Source organism: Scyliorhinus torazame, chromosome 1, assembly GCF_047496885.1.
Source record: "Scyliorhinus torazame isolate Kashiwa2021f chromosome 1, sScyTor2.1, whole genome shotgun sequence".
Classification (NCBI taxonomy): Eukaryota; Metazoa; Chordata; class Chondrichthyes; order Carcharhiniformes; family Scyliorhinidae; genus Scyliorhinus; species Scyliorhinus torazame.
In genome coordinates, this window is record NC_092707.1 from 370,954,291 (window position 1) to 370,973,395 (window position 19,105).

At 48.6% G+C, this 19,105-nt stretch overlaps 1 protein-coding gene across 2 annotated transcripts in view; it reads right to left on the minus strand.

Moving 5' to 3' along the window:
• kmo (kynurenine 3-monooxygenase) overlaps positions 1 to 19,105 on the minus strand; it is a 135,873-nt gene that overhangs the window by 111,459 nt on the left and 5,309 nt on the right. For both annotated transcript variants that reach the window (XM_072511510.1, XM_072511500.1), the window contains exon 3: positions 2,982 to 3,079. In XM_072511510.1, the coding sequence (XP_072367611.1) occupies positions 2,982 to 3,079 (98 nt within the window). The remainder of the gene's footprint in view (positions 1 to 2,981; positions 3,080 to 19,105) is intronic.

Below are 19,105 nucleotides of genomic sequence, written 5' to 3' on the forward strand. Positions count from 1 at the left end.
TGCCAATCAACCCAAACAATTACTTGAACTCTGTCACAATGTGAAGTGAAGTAAATTACAATACATGTCAGTAAAAAGAAAGTTATAGCATTTATACATTTTCCAGCTCGCCAGTCACAGTCTCTCTTCCAGCTCCGCTCCTCATGTCTATCCCAAGCCTTCTGCCTTCACAAACGCCTCAACCACCTCCACTGCTTCAAAATAAAAGTCTTTGGCATTATACGTCACCCTCAGCTTTGCCGGGTATACCATACCAAATCACACCCCCTTCTTGTACAGTGTCGCCTTCACTCGGCCGAACACCACTCGTCTTTTTGCCAACTCCACCGTCAAGTCCTGGTAGATCCGAACTCCGGCACCATCCCACTGCACCTCGCGCTTCTGCTCCGCCCAGCTTAACACCTACTCCTTCATACAGTACTTATGGAAGCAGATAACTACTGTTCTTGGCGGTTCATTTACTTTAGGCTTCGTCCATTATGACCGATGAGCTCGGTCCAGCTCATACCGGGAGGGGTTCTCACCCTCCCCATCAACTCCGCCAGCATCTTAGCCAAGTACTCTGTTGGCTTGAGCCCTCTGTACTTTTGGGCGAGCCCATAATTCTCAGATTGTGCCGCCTTGAGCGGTTCTCCAAGTCCTCGAGCTTTGCTCGGAGTCCTCTGTTGACCTCCACCACCCTCCGCAGCTTGTCCCCCATCGAGGTGAGCTGGAAGCTGTGCTGCGACACGGCTTCCTCCACTTCCTTCATCTTCTCGCCCTGCTCTCTCACCTCGGCCGATGTCTTTGCCACAGCTACCCTCACCGGGTGATTGCCTCCTCCACCAATGACTTCAATGCGACCGCCATGTCCTTCCTCAAGGACTCCATGTGCCTCGCAAACTGCTTTTCCAGCTCCACCGCCATCACCTCGGTCATCTTTCCCACCGTATGCAGTGCGGCCCCACCATACGGTCCGGCATCTGCCTTCTTTCAGCGCTTTTGCTGGTCCTCGCATTCGGCGGCGAGCCCGCGTTTCCGCCCTTCTTCGCCGCTGCTTTTCGCATCCTTTAATGACTTATCATTTTTCTTTTTTTTTCCCTTTCTTCAATCTTTAAAAAAAAACATTCTTCCTTCAAAAAAAAATTTTTTTTTTTTCTAAAAAATGTTTTCTGTTCCTTTTTTATCTTCCTCAAAGATTCCCCAGTGACTAGACTTCAGACTTCTTCAAAACACATTCTAGGTGGGAGCCACCTGATGTGGAACATCTCCACTACATCGCGCCCTGGCTTCGGGGCCTGCCGCCTCATCCTCAGTTTGTTCCGCCCCTGCTGCTCCAAACGCCGCGCGCCCCGGGCCCGACGCCTCAGCTCCAGCCGCCCGATACTCGCACAGGGTTCCTCGACGGTTCTCAAACCGGCCTGGCTTGACGCCCGGGATGGCCCCAAAGGCTGACGAAAATCGGGGGAGAGAGCAAAAAAACGGGGAAACCCACAAAAGCGCTGTAGACAGTGGCCACCGGCGGCAGCTCTTCTCCATGTTGCCGCCCCGATTGCAAATGCCACCGGAAGTCCAGATCCAGGTACTTTTGAAAAGAATTTAGAGTCTCTGCCTCCACGTAATTCTAATTCTCCCTCAGTGTACCCGAACAGGCGCTGGAGTGTGGCGACTAGGGGATTTTCGCAGTAACTTCAGTGCAGTGTTAATGTAAACCTCATTGTGACACTAATAAAGATTATCATTATTAAACACCTTTGGTATATCGTTAGTGGGCCTGACCTGGTATTTTCCGGGGCCTTCGAGATGCTCCACCTCCACCAGGGTGAATTCCCGACGGCGAGGTTCACTTGTGCTTTTAAAAATCGTGAAACAGTCACCGTGGCTGCTGAGGGAGAGAGTGGGGAGGGGGTACGGAAAGTGTCCAACATCGCCATAGTTTGCTGACAGTCCTGACGCTGGCCGGGGGCTTCTGCCCTGACTGGGGGTGTAGCGGAGGGGGTGGCCAGGTGATGGACTGTGGGGTTGGGGCGACTGCAGCTTGTCAGCCTCCTGAGTGTCAATCGCGAATCCGGCGAACCAGACACCGTTTTTCATTGGAATCGATTGTGTTCCATGTGACCCCAATGCTAGCCCCTCAACGATCGCTGTATCGGTCCAGGTGCGTCACCAGTTTTGCTGTCGTGGAAATCCATGAATCCTGCCCCGGCGTCAACACTTAGTCTCAAGAATGGAGAATCCTGTCCTGCCCCCTATATTTAAAGACAATTTGGACTTCAGGAATGTGCTTCCTGGAAATTAGTGACTGAATTTTGTGCCGAATAGTGTGGACATAGGGAAGCTCCCTTTGCTAAAATGCTCTTAAAAAGGAACAGGTTTTGGATTTTTTTTAAACACTATTAATAATAATATTACCAGTATTACCTTATTATCCTTGTATTACAATACTTATATTAAAAAGTCTACTTTTAACATTTCTGATTTAGTTCCAGTACCAAATTAAGACAGCGTGAGATAACCTCAATGCCATTTATCCAAAAAGAAAGTTGATATTTCTTGTAAATATTCTCTCAGGTCCTCATAATAGTCAAGGTACAGTATGGTTGGATAGCTTACTTTAATTCCTAACATGGGGCTGGATTATACACTGAAGGTTGGTTCCCCACATCGCAGTTTAAATGTCAAAGCCAAGCCCTCCTCCACTTGGCGGCCCACAGGACACATCCTCACTGCTCATAAAATCCCAGGAATGGGTGGGCGGGTACAACATTGGGCTCAATTTTTCCAGATCCAATGCCTGCATTCCTGTTCATGGTTGGCCCATGAAATCCAGTTCATGCAGCGTGAGACAGTATCTATATTGCAAGAACCCAGCGGTTTAACTTGGGTTTGGCAGAATGTATATAATCAGGGCATTTAATCTTTTATTTGAAATAAAGAGGAAAACATGCCCCAGGTTATTCCTTTCAACCAATTTTATTGGAAAATGCGTTGGTTCTCCATACCTGGTCTTCGATTCCAATAGCTTTCAGAGCCTGCCGCCCTCTGTAAGATAAAGCAAGATTGATGCTTCTTCCCCTTGCATTTTTAGCAGTTCGAACATCTGTCAAAAAGGAAAAGAGAAATATTAATTGTGTTTTGATCTCTTCTCTTCTTAAATATTTCGAACAATGTCTGTTAGCTACACCCAACCTGAAGTGCGAGAGCATTAAGTAATGAAATGCACTACTTGAAAGGGTGATGAAAATAGACCAGCAAATTCAAAAGAGAAATGGGTATATGCTTCGGAAAAAGTGAAATTTCCAGGGCTATGGCGAGAGAAGACAGGATTGGGACTAATTGGATCTGTCTTTCTGAGCTGGCACAAGCTAGATGAGCTGGATTGACTTCTTTCTGTGCTGCGTGATTCTATGAATATCTGTGAGCTTAATAGCAGCAACTGGGATTTTATTTCCCAATTCTCTTTCGAAAACAGGTGACTCCTGTTGGTGTTTGTTCCCATGAGCCCCGGTAATCTTCCATCATTTTCATCTTTGGACTTAGATAGTGAGCACTCTGGGCTATTCAATTGTTGCAATGTTGCTGTAAAACCTAATTTTGCCTTTACTGGATATGCATTTTCCAGGATGGATCCACGTGTAGTGAAAACAAAGGGGACATTCAAACCCTTTGGGCCATCCCCATCACTAACTGCGGTCATTCAATATACATTTAGATTTGAATCTTGGACCTTTCTGTCAAATGCCAGTACTACAGGGTAATACAAACAGTTGGTCTTGAGGTATTAATCAAAATTGGTCAGCTTACAGGGAGGTGTGGCAGATAATGAGGATGCTATGAATCGACAGGTTAACAGAATGGGCATACAAGTGACAGATGGAATTTAATAGAGATGAATGAGATAATACGTTTTGACAGAAGATATAGAAAGAGGCAATTTAGACTAAATGGCAATTTCTAAAGAGTTTGCAAGGACAGAGTGTCGGTGTGGTGCACGTGCTTAGATCTTTGAAGATGGCAGTGGTTAGCAAAGCATATGGATCTTGGGCATCATAAATAGAACAACTGAGTACAGAAGCAGGGAAGTTATGCTGAACCTTTATAAAGCTCTAGTTAGGTCACAACCAGAGTATGTCATGAAAACCCAAGAAATTGCAATATTTTTCTGTTGGTTATATTCTTGTCATATTTTTTAATGGTCGTGGTATGTGAGTAGCAAGTATGGCAAGGGCAGAGTGATTGTGTGAATCTAAAAAGTGGGTTTGACTTGGTAATGAGTCTAGCACTGCTTCAAACAAATGATTATGTATGGTAATTTTTGTAAGGGCCACGAAGAATCCAGCATGAGTTTTAAGGATACAAAGGAATAACATTTATTTACTATAACATATATACATAACAGTAGCAGTAACTTCCCTTGCTACATACTCCTTCCTGCTGGTTCCTGAACTGGCCAGCTTTATTTATACTAGGAGTTTACTAGTGGTTTCTCCGCCCCCCCTCAGTGGGGAAGCTCATACTCCCACAGGATTGTGGAATAGTCATTAGTCCCCAGCCACTGGTAAGTAGGCAGGTTATAACATCCCTCCCCCCCCAAAGTCCAAGGAATCCACCGAAGACCCTGGCGAAGGAGGGCGTCAGACTCGTTTGGCCGCAGGCCGGACAACATTTGCACGCGGCGCTGGATCAGGCGGCGTGTAACGAGACGGAGACCGGCGCTTCCGTGATGAACGGCGCAATGGTTGTACATCCACGGCCCGTGGACCCGAGGATTCCCCCTCTGATGCATCCTGTGTCTCCATCTCGGAGTCAGAGTCTGCTGCCTCCGTCATGTCAGCGTCTCTATCTCCATTTGGTCCCGTAACAACCTGCGCAGGCTTCAAGTGAGGCACCAGTGGAAGATTGTGAGGACTACATTCCCTTGTCTCTGGTCTCTGCGGCTGTTGAAATGAACTCCGGGGGCGGGGAATCTTTTGAGGGGATGGTCTTCTGGACCGAACGTGGTCCACATGTTTTCGCTGGAGACGACCCTGGGCTTGCACTTGGTAAGATATAGGGCCCGTTTGGCGAAAGATTACACCAGGAACCCATTGGGCACCACCAGCAAAATTCCGAACGAACACTGGGTCACCGGGCGCAAACTGCCGAATCGGCCGATGCCGAGAAAATCCCTGTCCCTGCCGTTCTTGTGTGCGGCGTACTTTTGCGTCAATGTCCGGGAAAACCATACTAAGGCGGGTGCGAAGTCTCCGGCCCATTAGGAGTTCTGCGGGAGCTACCCCAGTCACTGCATGGGGGGTGATCCTGTAAGTAAACAAAAAGCGAGCCAGTCTCGTGTCCATTGATCCGGAAGACTGCTTCTTTAGGCCTCTTTTGAATGTCTGCATTGCGCGCTCTGCCAACCCATTTGAAGCCGGGTGGCATGGGGCAGTGCGGATATGGCGTAAGCCGTTCATCTTCGTGAACCTCGCAAACTCCTCACTCGTGAATGGAGTGCCGTTATCCGTGACCAGCACCCCGGGGAGGCCATGCGTACTAAACGACAAACGCGTCTTTTCAATTGTTGTGCAGGACGTTGTCCCCTGCATCTTATGCACCTCTAGCCATTTAGACTGGGTGTCAATTAATAGAAGGAACATGGATCCTTGAAAAGGGCCTGCGAAATCTGCATGCAAGCGTGCCCAAGGCCGCCCTGGCCATTCCCAGTGATGTAGGGGCGCGGCCGGCGGAAGCTTCTGATGCTCCTGGCAAATGGAGCAGTTTTGGGCCACCTTCTCAATGTCGGTGTCGAGGCCTGGCCACCAGACATAACTCCGGGCCAACATTTTCATTTTGGTCACACCTGGATGCCCATTGTGCAAGTCTGTTAGTATCAGCTCCTGGCCTTTTTCCGGGACGCCCACAAGAGGATGCCGTCTTCCACGCTGAATTCTGACAGCTTGGAGGAAAATGCCCGCAACTCGCCTGGGAGCTGTCGATGCTGCCCACCATACAGGACTATGTGCCGAACCTTTGACAGGACTGGCTACGTCTGGGTCCACTCACGGATCTGTGATGCCGTGACAGGCAAGGTGTCCATAAAATTTAGGGTTGCAACCACCTCACCGGTCGTGGGGGTCGACATGGGGCCGGTCGATAAAGGCAATCGGCTCAGTGCGTCGGCATTTGCTATCTGCGTACCTGGTTTGTGCTCCAGAGAATACTCGTATGCAGCAAGCAGTAAAGCCCAGTGCTGGATCCTTGCAGAAGCAATGGGCGGTATTGGCTTATCCTCTCTGAAAAGTCCCAGCAGGGGCTTATGATCAGTCACGATAGTGAAATGGCGGCCGTACACCTACTGGTGGAAGCGTTTCACCGCAAAAACCACTGCCAGGCCCTCCTTCTCGATCTGCATGTACTTTTTCTCCGCTGCAGTCAATGTGCGGGAGGCGAAAGCTATCGGTCGTTCGACCCCGTTCTCCATCGTGTGGGACAGGACGGCTCCAAAACCATACGGGGATGCATCACATGTGACGAGCAAAGGCTTTCCAGGATCATAGTGGGTTAGTAACCCAGACGACGACAATTGTTGCTTTACCCGCCGGAAAGCGGTTTCTTGCGGCTGACCCCAAACCCAGGTGTGATTTTTCTTTAGCAGAAGGTGCAAAGGGGCCAGCGTAGTTGCCAGATTGGGGAGGAACTTCCCGTAATAGTTTACGAGACCGAGAAAAGAACGAAGATGCGAAGTGTCAGTCGGGGCGGGGGCATGCACCTTCTCTGCGACGGGGTGCAGACCTTCGCGGTCCACCCGATAACCTAGGTAGACTATTATAACAGTAATTTAGACACACAGTCAACACCCCTCATTATCTTATATGTTTCATTCAAGTTGCCTCTTACTCTTCTAAATGCCAGCGGATACAAGCATAGCCTGTGCAACCTATTCTCCTATAAAAACACCCTTTCCAGCTATTAGTCTGGTAAAACTTCTCTGAACTGCTTCCAACACATTTACATTCTTCTTTAAATAAAGTGGCAGTATTCCAGATGTGATCTCACCAGTGCTTTGTATAACTGAAGCATAACCTCACTACTTTGCAATCAATTCCCTTTGCAATACGTGATAACATTTCATTGGCTTTCTAAGTTACGTGCTCTACCTTCATACTAGCTTTTTGTGATTCATGCACTGAGTAACCCAGATCCCTCTGCATCTCCGAGCTCTGCAATCTCTCACGATTTAGATAAGATGCTTCTCTTTTATTCTTACTGCCAAAATGGACAATTTCACATTTTTCCACATTATGCTCCATTTGCCAGATATTTGCCCACTCACGTAAGCTACCTATATATTTTTGTAGCCTCCTTATGTCCTCTTCACAACTTACTTTCCTACCTATCCTTCATTCATCAGCAAATTTGGCAACCATCCCATCATCCAATTCATTTATATAAATTGTAAATAGTTGAGGTCCCAGCACTGAAGCCTGTGGCACACCATCTTGCCAACCTGAAAAAGATTCATTTGTGCTTACTCTTTGCTTGTTAGGCAGCCAATCTTCCAGCCATGCCAATATGTTACCTACTGAGAGTTTTTATTTCCCACAAAACCTTTGATGTAGCAAGTTATCGAATGCCTTCTGGAAGTACAACCCATTCCCAAATACCCTTCATCTACATGGGGGTAGAGGGATACGGACCCAGAAAGTGCAGAAGATTTTAGTTTAGACGGGCAGCATGGTCGGCACGGGCTTGAAGGGCCTGTTCCTGTGCTGTACTTTTCTTTGTTCTTTGTACAGCATATGTTACTTCCTCAAATAACTCATAAGTAGATTAAACATGATTTCCCTTTCACAAAACCATGTTGACTCTGTCTGACCTGTCTCCCTCTTCTTTTCCAATAATGGGACCAATCTAATGGGACCTTTCCTGAATCTAGGGAGTTTCGGAAAATTAAAACCAAAGCATCAACTATCTTACTAAACACTTCTTTTAAGACAAGGCGATGAAATCCATCATGGCCCAGGCACTTGTCAGCTTGCAGCACCAACAATTTATCTGAGTTCCTCCCTCTGTTCCATTTCCTGATTTATAGCTGCTCTTGGGGCCGACTACTCTTGACATCAGGGCAGCATTTGACCGAGTCTGGCATCAAGGAGTCCTAGAAAAACCTGAGTCAATGGGAATGACGGGAAGACTTCTCCACTGGTTGGACTCATAAACAGCATAAAAGAAGATCGTTGAGATTGCTGGAGTGTAGCCGTCTGGGATGGCCACTTCCCGATTACAAAATGGACACTTTGCAAAGATTGCAGGGAAAATGGACAGTACTGAGAAAACAAGCAGGTTCAGGGTTTGTCTGTATATTGGAGCCGCAGCTCCCAGACGAGACCAAAACTGCAGACCCATTAGCATACTAATGGCCCATCTCTGGGAACAAAAGAGTAACATTTGAGTAACCGATACTAAGGCAGACACCCCAGTGCCAGAGGAGACCGGAACAAAGCAGGCCAACGGCCACCTAGGACACGCCCAGCCATCAGGGCACCCACCCCTTTATTGGATGAGATCAATATAAATTATCAAGAAATGGCCCAATTGATTGCGGCCAAGTTCAAGGCCCGCCAAAAAGAGCGCGAAGCCCCTTTGGGTATAAGAAGGAGCCCCCAAGAGAGAATCATTCTCTTGGACCCGGCTCTCACCGAGGAGAGACCTGTCCACCAGCTGCACCAGAAGCAAGTAAGTCCAAGGTCAACGCACGCTACCAGACAGACAACCTTAGCTGTTCCCCTGTACCAGTTTAACCCCTGCAGCCTCAGAACCGAACAACGGTCATTGTTCCTCTGCCTGAGTGGGCGCCCGAAGCGAAGTATAGGCTTTAGAAGTAGTGATAGTTTAGTCTGTAGAGTTTCGTGCATGAGTATATTTAACTGTGTGTGTAAATAAATAAGTATTGACTTTGAACTAACTAACTGGTGTATCGAGTCTTTGATCAGTATTCGGGTTTGAACCATGTGGCGGTATCGAAAGATATCTGGCGACTCTCGAGCAAACGTAATTAGAATTAAGGAAGGCGACCATATTGACCGCCATATTCAGAGCCAACCAAAGAGAACAACATTTACTGGCGACCTCTGACGGGACTCGACCTGGAAGTGGCCTAGTCACTCCGAGAGAACCCAAATTTGAATTGGAATCCAATTGGAAACAGAAAAACCGCAAGTGTGAGAACGATACTGATCAAACCTCCGAGATTCGGAAGTATCTTAATGCATGCGTACTAACAGGGATATAAGGTAAACCTGAGAGATTTTGTTGCGTAAAACTGTTGGGAGTTTTGTAGACCGGAAAATAGCGTAAGCCGTAGCACCACTTTATCACCCCCTGTTCCAAATTCAGTAGAGGACCCAGAGATAGAGAGAAAATGGCAATGAAGGCAATGGAACGCCTTATGAGCCCCCAGGAATTCGAGGTCACAGTGACCAGTAGAGTAGGACAGTGTCCCGTATGGGAAGAAGAGATCAGAAAATATCTCAAAGGGAAAGGATGGCCCCTTTGGAGTGAATTCTGCGCCAATGACGAAACAGGTCCCGGGAGTATAGGACATACTTGGCAGGAGAACCTGTCAGAGATCCATAAGAAGAGCTTGGAGAAATCTCGCAAGCCGATGGCAATCATGTCCTGCTTGGCACAATTGCGAGGGACAGAGGAGGTCGTTAGGACGCTCCGTAGAGTGATTGAGGAGAGAGACAGAAATAGTGAGGGAGATGTGAACGAATTGAGAAGGAGAATAAGGAGTTAAGAGAACAGTTGCAGCGAGGGACAGAGAGGTGGATGATGCCAAGGGGGCACACCAGTCTTTTCTCGCCCATTTGAGTAGTTTTCAGGCCCAGTACGATAAGGCCTACCTGGACACGCAACGCACGGTCTTGGTAAGACAAGAAACCGAGCAACAGGTAGAGCAATTGCAGAAACTGTGCAATGAATCAAAAGCAGCCTTACGAGCACTCCACACGTCTACGACGGAACAAAGGCAGAGCTCCGTAGATCACGCAAAGTGACGGAAGCAAATTGCAGAATTGCAATCTCTGCTTTCTGTCCAGAATGGGTTTCAAAATACGTTTGGACCCCAGTTAGAGCAGGAAAACGGCCCCGATTGGCAGGAGTTAAATGAAACAGCCCACAGATACGTACATGGGACATGTATGCAAGAAAAACCCCAGAGAAGGAAAGCACACCAACCCCCGACTGAACAGGCAGAACACACCCCCATGAACCCTGTAACCACACACCGCATTGCCGCAGCAGAAGGAAACGCAGATTTCCTACATACAACCCCGTTAACCGTGACCCAATTACAGGACGCATGTGGAAAAATTACACCGTTCCTTCCCACATCAGACCCCCACCAGTTTTTCGCTAGAGTTAAACAGCAGGCTACCATGTACGGCCTGGACGAAAAGGAGCAAGTGAAGCTCACAGTTTTAAGCCTCGACCCTTCAGTCGTGGCAGCCCTTCCCGACCCACAGAATGTAGCAGGAGGCACACTCCAAGAAATGCACACAGCGATCCTGGATGCGATCGGCTATAACAGCGGAGACCCCGTAGAAGGTGAAACAAGTGTAGGCAAAAGAAAACAGAGCACCCCACAGCGTTTGCTGGACGCTTGTGGATACATTTCACAGCAGTATTTGGAGAGTTAGCCCGTGCCCATTTGTCCGCGGATAATATGGCCAAATGGACTCAAATCCTAGTCTCTCATGCGTCAGAGGCAGGACAGAGAGCTTGCGCAAATTACGACCCCTCAGACGAGGCACACAACAAGAAATGGGTTTTGAAAAGATTGTCCCGCACTTGGGAACAGTTCGTCCAAGGCAAAACCGCATTTGCAAAACCAGAGGAAGAGCAGGCAGACATGAATCCAGTGAGGACGCACCAGAACCCCACATGGGTAAATGAGGGCAGGAACAGCCCACCGCAGCCTAAATCCCAGGAATGCAACAACTGTGGACAATTAGGACACTATGCACGAGAGTGCAACGCATCCCAAAAGCAGCAGAAAACCCAACAGACAGGCACCCTAAATAAGAATAGGGCAGAGCCAATCCATAGCGACAGCGCCCGTTCAGAGAACGCAGACCTGAACGGCACCGACTGACGGTGTTCGGGCTACCCAACTTCGGTCTGCGACACCCTTTGGCACAAGTCCGGTAGACCGGTAGTAGCAGGCAAAGTCCGGGGACACCCCGTAAAATTTCTCTGGGCCACAGGAGGGTCCCGCACCACGCTCAATTCCTCCACGCTGTTTCAACGAGACACGTGGCCCACAACAGACACCATCACACTCAGCGGCTTTACAGATCATTTACAACAAGGACACATCACAGCCCATGTCGCGATACAAATAGGGAACATTACGACTAAACACCCCGTAGTTTTGGTCTATCTACCCCAGACAGCTGAACACATCCTAGGAATCGATTTTATGAGCTCCCACAACCTCTCTTTTGATCCGATTAATAAATGTGTATGGAGAATGGCAAAGGCAGCACGAGCCCCTGCCACACTCACAGTTGGAGAGTCTGCAAACAGAATCAGCACAGTAGGAGACTTCTGGTTCGACCCCCGAGCCATTAGTCAAGACAAACAGGTTAGGGAAGTCCTGCAGCAACACAAAGCAGCATTTGCACAGCACAAGCACGACTGTCGCAAGATCGCTGGCTTGGTGAACATTACAGGTCCCGACCCCAGACTCCAAAAGCAGTACGGTTTTCCCCAAGAAGCAGAGGGAGAAATCTCAAAGGTAATACAGAGTTTGCTTGATCAAGGTGTACTCAGATCAGGAGCCCCCACGAGTAACGCACCAATTTGGCCCGTCAGGAAACCCGATGGATCATGGCGACTGACCATTGATTACCGGGAACTGAACAAAGTAACCCCAGTAGCAGCCTCCACCGTAGCCACGAGTCCCGAGACCATGCTCAAACAGGGACTCAAGTCAAAATTTATTTCGGTTTTGGACATTAGCAACGGCTTTTGGTCCATTCCATTGGATAAAGCGTGCCAATACAAATTTGCCTTTACATTCCAGGGACAACAATACACGTGGACGTGCCTTCCACAAGGCTTCCACAATTCCCCCTCCATTTTCCACCAACAGCTGGCAAATGGACCAGCAAAATTTTCCCGACCAGATTGTCTGGTCCAGTATGTAGATGACTTGCTACTACAGACAGACACAAAGGGAGAGCACATTTCGCTTCTCGCCGAACTCCTAGGACTCCTAAAACAGATTGGATGTAAGGACAACCCCAAGAAGGCCCAGATTTTGCAGGAAAAAGTGATTTACTTGGGTACAGTAATCACTCATGCTAAACGCGAGATCGAGCAAAAGAAAATTGACTCGATTGTCAAATTGCCCCTTCCCCATAACGTAACAGCCCTCCGGTCATTTCTAGGGCTGGTTGGCTACTGCCAAAACAATATTGACAGTTTTGCCACAAAAGCAGCGCCCCTATCCGACCTTCTCAAGAAACAGGCACCTTGGGAATGGCTTCCACAGCACACGGATGTCGTGGATGCTTTCACGAGAGCCCTCAGCACAGGTCACAGCACAGCCCACAGCATTACAGGTCCAAGATCCACTTTCCTCGTACGCAATCGAAGTAGCAAGCACCGACCAAACCCTTTCGGCCGTGCTCCTCCAGGAACGCCATGACCAATTACACGTGGCATACGCCTCACGCGTGTTAGATCCTGTCGAGCAAGGATTTTCAGCCTGCGAAAGGCACCTGCTCACAGTTTTTTGGGCAGTACAGTACTTCACCTACATTACAGGACTCAACACCATCACCATTCTCACTGAACACACCCCAACACAGCTATTATTAGATGGTCGACTCAAAGATGGCACAGTCAGCCAAATCCGCACAGCCCGTTGGACCCTTCTTTTACAGGGACGGGACATTACAGTTAAAAGAACCAAGGCCCACACTTTCCTAGCCGACAATTTGCAATATGCAGGTACCCCACATGAGTGTGAGATCATCACCACAAAACACAACACAGGCCCATTTATAGCTAAGTCAGCTCCCAGGAAAGCAGGTAATACACCCCAGATACCCCAGCCCACAGACACGTGCGCACCCCTGAAAATTTATGTGGATGGCTCCTCCACACTTTTGAATGGAAAGAGAATCACCGGTTGCGGCATTTATGTAGAGGACGCACAGGGACGCACCCTTGATGAGATTTCATTAAAGTTGCAAGGACATCTAGGCTCGCAGGCAGCAGAACTGGAAGCCATAGCTTACATTGTTGATCACCCCGACTCGTTTCTGACCCCAGCAGACATATATTCGGACAGTTTATATGTCTGCAACAGTTTAACGGAATTCCTACCCCTGTGGGAAACTAGAGGATTCATTTCCGCAGCCAGAAAGCCCCTACCCTCAGCCCCATTACTCCGACATATCCTAGAGACAGCTAAAGATAGGAAATACGGCATAATTAAAGTTCGCAGTCATCACCGTTCTTCCCCCCCCTGGTAACGTTAAAGCAGACGCCCTAGCGAAGGCAGGTTCCCGACATGGTCACTTTTGGATCCCCCCCGAGAGCACCCCAGTACACGCGACGGGGTTCAGGTCTCACAGACCAACATTCAGGATCTAGCGAAAGCCCAAAAGGAAGATGAAAAGCTCAGGGAAGTTTTAAAAGGAACCTTCCCAGCCCCGTACGATAAGTTTAAGAACGCAATAACCACACATGACGGTGTGATTTTGAAAGACGGAATTTATGTAGTTCCCAGCCAGGACAGGAACCAGATTATTTGTCAGTTCCATGACAATCATGGACACCAAGGCATTGAACCCACCCTAGCCCACCTCAGACCTCTCTGCTGGTGGCCTGATTTAAAAGCCGATGTAACCCATTACATTGAAAATTGCTTGATCTGTGCCCAGAACAATCAGGACAGATATGCAAGAAAGGCTCAGCTTAGTCACACCCGCCCCGTTAATGGCCCCTGGACGGGTTTTCAGATAGATTACATAGGACCCCTACCCCCCTGCAGAAATGGTTAGAAGTATGTGTTGGTGGTCATCGACACCTTCACAAAATGGGTGGAAGCTTTTCCATCCAGAACGGACACGGCCAAAACAACAGCTAAAATCCTTGCACAGCACATCTTTACAAGATAGAACATAGAACATTACAGCGCAGTACAGGCCCATCGGCCCTCAATGTTGCGCCGACCTGTGAAACCACTCTAAAGCCCATCTACACTATTCCCTTATCGTCCATATGTCTATCCAATGACCATTTGAATGCCCTTAGAGTTGGCGAGTCCACTACTGTTGCAGGCAGGGCATGCCATGCCCTTACTACTCTCTGAGTCAAGAACCTACCTCTGGCATCTGTCTTATATCTATCTCCCCTCAACTTAAAGCTATGTCCCCTCGTGCTAGACATCACCTTCCGAGGAAGAAGGCTCTCACTGTCCACCCTATCCAATCCTCTGTTCATCTAGAAATACAAGAAATCCAGGTACGACCTCCGCAAAGCCATCCGAGATGCCAAGAGAGAATATCAAACCAAGCTAGAGTCACAGACAGACTCTCGGCGGTTGTGGCAAGGACGAAACAACATAACGGGCTACAAAGCGAAGCCGAACAGTATCTCTGGCAGCAGCGCACCCCTCGCCAATGAACTCAATGCATTCTATGCTCGGTTCAAGCAGGTAACAAACAATCCGCTGTCGAGTGCCCCAGCAGCCCATAATTCACCCATACCCACCATCACAGGTTCCGAAGTCAGATTGGCCTTCCTGAAAGTGAACCCTCGGAAGGCGACGGGCCCGGACAGGATCCCTGGTCATGGACTCAGAGCCTGCGCGGACCAGCTGGCAGAGGCATTCGCGGACATCTTTAACCTGTCCCTACTCCACTCCGAGGTCCCCACCTGCTTCAAGAAGACCACCATCATACCGGTACCAAAGAACCAGGCAACGTGCCTCAATGACTACCGGCCAGTGGCCCTAACCTCAGTGGTAATGAAGTGCTTCGAGAGGTTGATCATGAAGCGCATCGCCTCCATACTCCCAGAACGCCTTGATCCACTGCAATTCGCATACCGCTGCAACCGGTCCACATCAGATACCATTTCCATGGCTCTACACTCATCCCAAGCGCATCTCGAAAACAAGGACTCCTACATTAGACTCCTATTTATTGACTACAGATCCACCTTCAACACCATAATCCCAGCCAAGCTCATATCAAAGCTCCAAAACCTAGGACTTGGCTCCCCACTCTGCAACTGGATCCTCGATTTTCTGACCAACAGACCACACTCAGTAAGAATGAACAACAACACCTCCTCCACAATAGTCCTCAACACCGACGCCCCGCAAGGCTGCGTACTTAGCCCCCTACTCTACTCCCTGTACACACACGACTGTGTGGCAAAACTTGGTTCCAACTCCATCTACAAGTTTGCTGACGATACGACCATAGTGGGCCGGATCTCGAATAACGACGAATCCGAATACAGGAGGGAGATAGAGAATCTAGTGGTGTGGTGTAGCGACAACAATCTCTCCCTCAATGCCAGCAAAACTAAAGAGCTGGTAGTTGACTTCAGGAAGCAAAGTACTGTACACACCCGTGTCAGCATCAACGGGGCCGAGGTGGAGATGGTTAGCAGTTTCAAATTCCTAGGGGTGCACATCTCCAAAAATCTGTCCTGGTCCACTCACGTCGACGCTACCACCAAGAAAGCACAACAGCGCCTATACTTCCTCAGGAAACTAAGGAAATTCGGCATGTCCACATTAACCCTTACCAACTTTTACAGATGCACCATAGAAAGCATCCTATCAGGCTGCATCACAGCCTGGTATGGCAACTGCTTGGCCCAGGACCGCAAGAAACTTCAGAGAGTCGTGAACACCGCCCAGTCCATCACACAAACCTGCCTCCCATCCATTGACTCCATCTACACCTCCCGCTGCCTGGGGAAAGCGGGCAGCATAATCAAAGATCCCTCCCACCCGGCTTACTCACTCTTCCAACTTCTTCCATCGGGCAGGAGATACAGAAGTCTGAGAACACGCATGAACAGACTCAAAAACAGCTTCTTCCCCACTGTCACCAGACTCCTAAATGACCCTCTTATGGACTGACCTCATTAACACTACACCCTGTATGCTTCATCCGATGCCAGTGCTTATGTAGTTACATTGTATATGTTGTGTTGCCCTATTATGTATTTTCTTTTATTCCCTTTTCTTCTCATGTACTTAATGATCTGTTGAGCTGCTCGCAGAAAAATACTTTTCACTGTACCTCGGTACACGTCACAATAAACAAATCCAATCCAATCGAATCTTGTATGCCTCAATTAAGTGACCTCTTAACCTTCTTCTCTCTAACGAAAACAGCCTCGAGTCCCTCAGCCATAAGATCTTCCCTCCATACCAGGCAACATTCTGGTAAATCTCCTCTGCACCCTTTCCAATGCTTCCACATCCTTCCTATAATGCGGCGACCAGAATTTCATGCAATACTCCAAATGGGGCCGCACCAGAGTTTTGTAGAGCTGCATCGTGACATCATGGCTCCGGAACTCAATCCCTCTACCAATAAAAGCTAACACACTGTACACCTTCTTAACAACCCTCTCAACCTGGATGGCAACTTTCAGGGATCTATGTACATGGACACCGAGCTCTCTCTGCTCATCCACACTGCCAAGAATCTTACCATTAGCCCAGTATTCTGTCTTCCTGTTATTCCTTCCAAAATGAATCACCTCACACTTTTCTGCATTAAACTCCATTTGCCACCTCTCAGCCCAGCGCTGCAGCTTATCTATGTCCCTCTGTAACTTGTAACATCCTTCCGCACTGTCCACAACTCCACCGACTTTCGTGTCATCTGCAAATTTACTCACCCTCCTCCAGGTCATTTATAAAAATGACAAACAGCAGTAGCCTCCCATGCAGTATCGAGTCCGATCAAGGCTCCCATTTTATAGGACGAGTCATGAAAAACATCCTCACAATTTTCGGAATTAGGCAGAAGTTTCACACAGCATACCACCCCCAGTCATGCGGCATTGTAGAGCGGATGAACAGGACTCTAAAAGCCACTCTCAGGAAAATGGTGCAACAGATCAACAGCACCTGGGACTCAGTTCTCCCCTTTGCACTAATGTTCCTATGAAACACGGTATCCACGTCCACAGGATACACCCCCCACACCCTCATGACCGGACGCCCCATAAAAGGGACAGAGTATTTATTAGGACTGGATTTGGCCAGCCCCGCAGTCACCGCCCTCACGCATGAAAATGCTGTACAGCAGCTTATTGAGAATATAAAGGCAGCCCAGCTCGCAGCAGCTGTGAGACTTGGGACCAGGAGGAAACAAAGCAAAGCTTGTTTCGATAAAACGGTACACGCCACCGAGTTTGTAGTAGGGCAGCAAGTGATGCTTTCCCTGTACAACCCCAGTTCATTCCTTTCCCCCAAATTTTCCAGACCGTACTCCATCTCTGACAAAGTCAGCCCCTCTGTATACAAGATCACATATCCCAATGGCAAGTCTGTGTGGTTTCACATAAAGGCTTATGGCTCGCAGAACCATGCACACCACATCTCGCTCGCAGCAGCAGACGAGCACGCCACGCCCACAGATGATGCATTCCTACCCTCCCCCAGCCAGTCCAGCCCGTCCTCAGACACATCTTCAACTCCACCCCCAGAGGCACGACTCCGCCTCTCCCTTCCTTCAACCAGCAGCTACAGCGACAGTGATAGCGATAGCAATGACGACAGCCACAGCACACCACGTTATGATTACACCCCTGCACCAGGCCCCACTCCCAGCGAATCCGAGCATGATTCCAGTGACCCCTTCGAAATCACGTACATCAAAGCCCCTGACCCAGACCCACCGCCCGACGATTATGGATTAAAACCCAGTAGCTCCAACCTCAACACACGATTCTGGCACCGAGACAATTCATTCAGGCTCATCCGGAATGATGAGATGGACCCCAATTTGCCCCAAGCAGCTTTAGCCAAACTACTCCAGTCACAAGTATGGCAGCCGGGAGAAGATGATGACATAGAGTCTGACTCCCACCAAACGAATCCCTTTGCGACCCTGTTCGCTACTGAGCAATGAGGTGTCCACATGATGGCAAAAAAGGAACCGTTGGAGAGATACGGTGTCCTTTCTGATGGAACCTGCACCATGTTTGTTGTATGTTTGTTCATTTAATGTACATGTTAAATGTTGTTTGTGAATTTAAAAGCTTTTATTTAAAAGCTTTAACGCCCAATGGCAGTTAGAGGAACTAGTTTGTCCGCATACAAGCGATCATAACTGCTCTTCTGCTTTGAAGGTAGAAGTTAGCAACAAATGCAACCTCCACGACGACCACAAATTCTTATCTTTCTTGCCGGTCGCTCAGGCAGTGGAGAAACGGCACTGGTCCCCGCCCTGCCTGAGGACCCCCCTCTGGTCAGCTATGCTCGGGTAGAGCACAAACGGCACTGATCACCGTCCTACCCGGGGATTCCACCCATTCTTGCCCGCCGCGGCCCATACCCACCCCATTTTGGCACTTTCAGTTCAAAATGTTTTTGTTTGTTTCTGGCGACCCTTAGGTTGCTTCCCTATGCGATTTACATCCTCAAACACCAGGATGGTAGATCGCACAGGCTGCGAGACGACTCGCACTGTGTCAGTACTTTTCTCGGATGTCTTGTCCAAATATTCGGTTTAAAAAAATAAAATAAAATGAGGGAGTCACAGATGGTGACCAATCATAATGGGTAATTGGCAACAAAGGACAGACAGACAGACATACGAGATCTTAAGCAAGATAATAACAGATATTATGCTTGTGTCCATAGAACTCCGGAACCTCAGGAACCCCAGAGGAAGAAAAAGAAGACCGACAAAACGAAAGATGAAGACAACCTTCATGTTTTTCACCTGGATCTTAGCGGGATCCCTTGAGTTGCGCACGGACGCTACCCCTCTGACCCCTACCACACAGGCCGTGAATGATTCCCACCCCTGCCATACACTGTACCCCGAGATAGTTACCCCTGAGACAGGTACCGATACCCCGACCTGGT